General features: G+C 60.2%; 1 protein-coding gene across 2 annotated transcripts in view; it reads right to left on the bottom strand.

Annotated features, from left to right (window-relative positions):
- aldh5a1 (aldehyde dehydrogenase 5 family, member A1 (succinate-semialdehyde dehydrogenase)) overlaps positions 1-2,101 on the bottom strand; it is a 22,646-nt gene that overhangs the window by 7,126 nt on the left and 13,419 nt on the right. Inside the window, exons 3-8 of one of the 2 annotated variants that reach the window (XM_014034511.1) lie at positions 1,547-1,717; positions 1,302-1,418; positions 1,079-1,222; positions 860-1,003; positions 631-789; positions 382-549 (exon numbers count right to left, since the gene is read on the bottom strand). In XM_014034511.1, coding sequence (XP_013889965.1) covers positions 382-549; positions 631-789; positions 860-1,003; positions 1,079-1,222; positions 1,302-1,418; positions 1,547-1,717 — 903 coding nt within the window. The remainder of the gene's footprint in view (positions 1-381; positions 550-630; positions 790-859; positions 1,004-1,078; positions 1,223-1,301; positions 1,419-1,546; positions 1,718-2,101) is intronic. The other variant, XM_014034510.1, reaches the window with a different exon arrangement.

The raw sequence follows: 2,101 nt of genomic DNA, 5'->3' as shown, positions 1-2,101 counted from the left end.
GTTATGGACCCACCTGAGGACTGGGACCAGGGTTATGGACCCACCTGAGGACTGGGACCAGGGTTATGGACCCACCTGAGGACTGGGACCAGGGTTATGGACCCACCTGAGGACTGGGACCAGGGTTATGGACCCACCTGAGGACTGGGACCAGAGGTCTGGACCCACCTGAGGACTGGGACCAGAGGTCTGGACCCACCTGAGGACTGGGATCAGAGGTCTGGACCCACCTGAGGACTGGGATCAGAGGTCTGGACCCACCTGAGGACTAGAACCAGGGTTATGGACCCACCTGAGGACTAGAACCAGGGTTATGGACCCAACTGAGGACTGGGACCAGAGGTCTGGACCCACCTGAAGACTAGAACCAGGGTTATGGACCCACCTGAGGACCGGGACCAGAGGTCCGAAGGTCTCCTCCTGGGTACACAGCATGTCTGTGGTGACGTCAGCCAGCAGGGTGGGCTCCATGAAGGACCCGTTCAGACGGGCTCCTCCCCTCAGCACCCGGGCCCCGTGGGACACGGCGTCTGAGATCTGATGGACCACCTGAGGGGCGGGAACAGAACCCAGCTGAGGATTGAAAGACTCTGGGAACCGGGCCTGGACCAGACTCTGATTCTGGTTTACCTTCTCTGCAGCTCTGGAGTTGATGAGCGGACCCTGGGTGGTCCCAGGCTCTGAGCCGTGACCCAGGTGGAGCTGAGAGTCCATGGCCCGGCCCAGCTTGTCCAGGAAGCGGTCGTAGACCCGGCTCTGGACCAGGAACCTGTTGGAGCACACGCAGGTCTGCAGGACAACACAGAACCTTCAGTCTGGACCTGTGGGTCTGAGGAGAACCCAGCCGGTCCGGTCTCACCTGTCCAGAGTTCCTGAACTTGGAGACCATGGCTCCGCCCACTGCCAGGTCCACGTCAGCGCTGTCGAACACGATGAAGGGGGCGTTGCCACCCAGCTCCATGGAGACCCTCTTCACCGAGTCAGCGGCCATTTTTAATAACACCTGAGGAGACAGAACCAGAACCTGAACCAGTCAGCAGGTCCCAGCAGGACCAGGACCAGGACCAGGACCCCTCACCTTTCCTGTAGCTGTAGATCCGGTGAAGGATACCTTGGCCACCATGGGGTCCGAGCAAAGAACCTGTCCCACAGACGGGGCCCGGTCTCTGGAGCAGGGGACCACGTTGACCACGCCCGGGGGGATCCCCGCCTGCTCCGCCAGCTGCAGACAGGAAGTGGATCAGAACCATTAGAGGGTGGATGTGAGGGTCCGGTGGAGCGGGTCTGAACAGGATCCTGACCTCAGCCAGAGCCAGAGCGGACAGAGGCGTGTCCTCTGCGGGCTTCACCACCACCGTGCAGCCGGCCGCCAGCGCCGCCCCCACCTTCCTGCTGATCATGGCGCTGGGGAAGTTCCACTAGAGACAGAACCACACCGGGTCAGAACCACACAGGACGGGTGGATCAGGTCAGGTCCAGGAGAGAAACCAGACCTGAGTCCAGAACCGTCATATCTAAAGCTCCGACCGTGTTCTGCTCTCCTCACCGGTGTGATGATGGAGGCCACGCCCACCGGCTGCTTGAGGAGGAGGAGCTTCCTGTCCTTGAAGGAAGACGGGACGATGTCCCCATAGATCCTCCGGGCCTCCTCTGAGAACCAGTCCAGGAAGGAGGCCGAGTACGCCACCTCCCCCCGGGCCTCCTGCAGGGGCTTACCCTGAAATACAGAACCAGAACCACAGGGTAGTACTCCTACAGCTGAGTGTCCTACAGAGGAGACTCCTACAGCTGAGTGTCCTACAGAGGAACCTCCTACAGCTGAGTGTCCTACAGAGGAGACTCCTACAGCTGAGTGTCCTACAGAGGAACCTCCTACAGCTGAGTGTCCTACAGAGGAGCCTCCTACATGAGAGCTTCCTACAGAGGAGCCTCCTACAGCTGAGTGTCCTACAGAGGAGACTCCTACAGCTGAGTGCTTCCTACAGAGGAGCCTCCTACAGCTGAGTGTCCTACAGAGGAGACTCCTACAGCTGAGTGCTTCCTACAGAGGAGCCTCCTACAGCTGAGTGTCCTACAGAGGAGACTCCTACAGCTGAGTGCT

The sequence above is a fragment of the Austrofundulus limnaeus genome, unplaced genomic scaffold (genome assembly GCF_001266775.1).
Source record: "Austrofundulus limnaeus strain Quisiro unplaced genomic scaffold, Austrofundulus_limnaeus-1.0 Scaffold2145, whole genome shotgun sequence".
Taxonomy (NCBI): Eukaryota; Metazoa; Chordata; class Actinopteri; order Cyprinodontiformes; family Rivulidae; genus Austrofundulus; species Austrofundulus limnaeus.
This window is presented reverse-complemented; position numbering and strand designations above follow the sequence as displayed.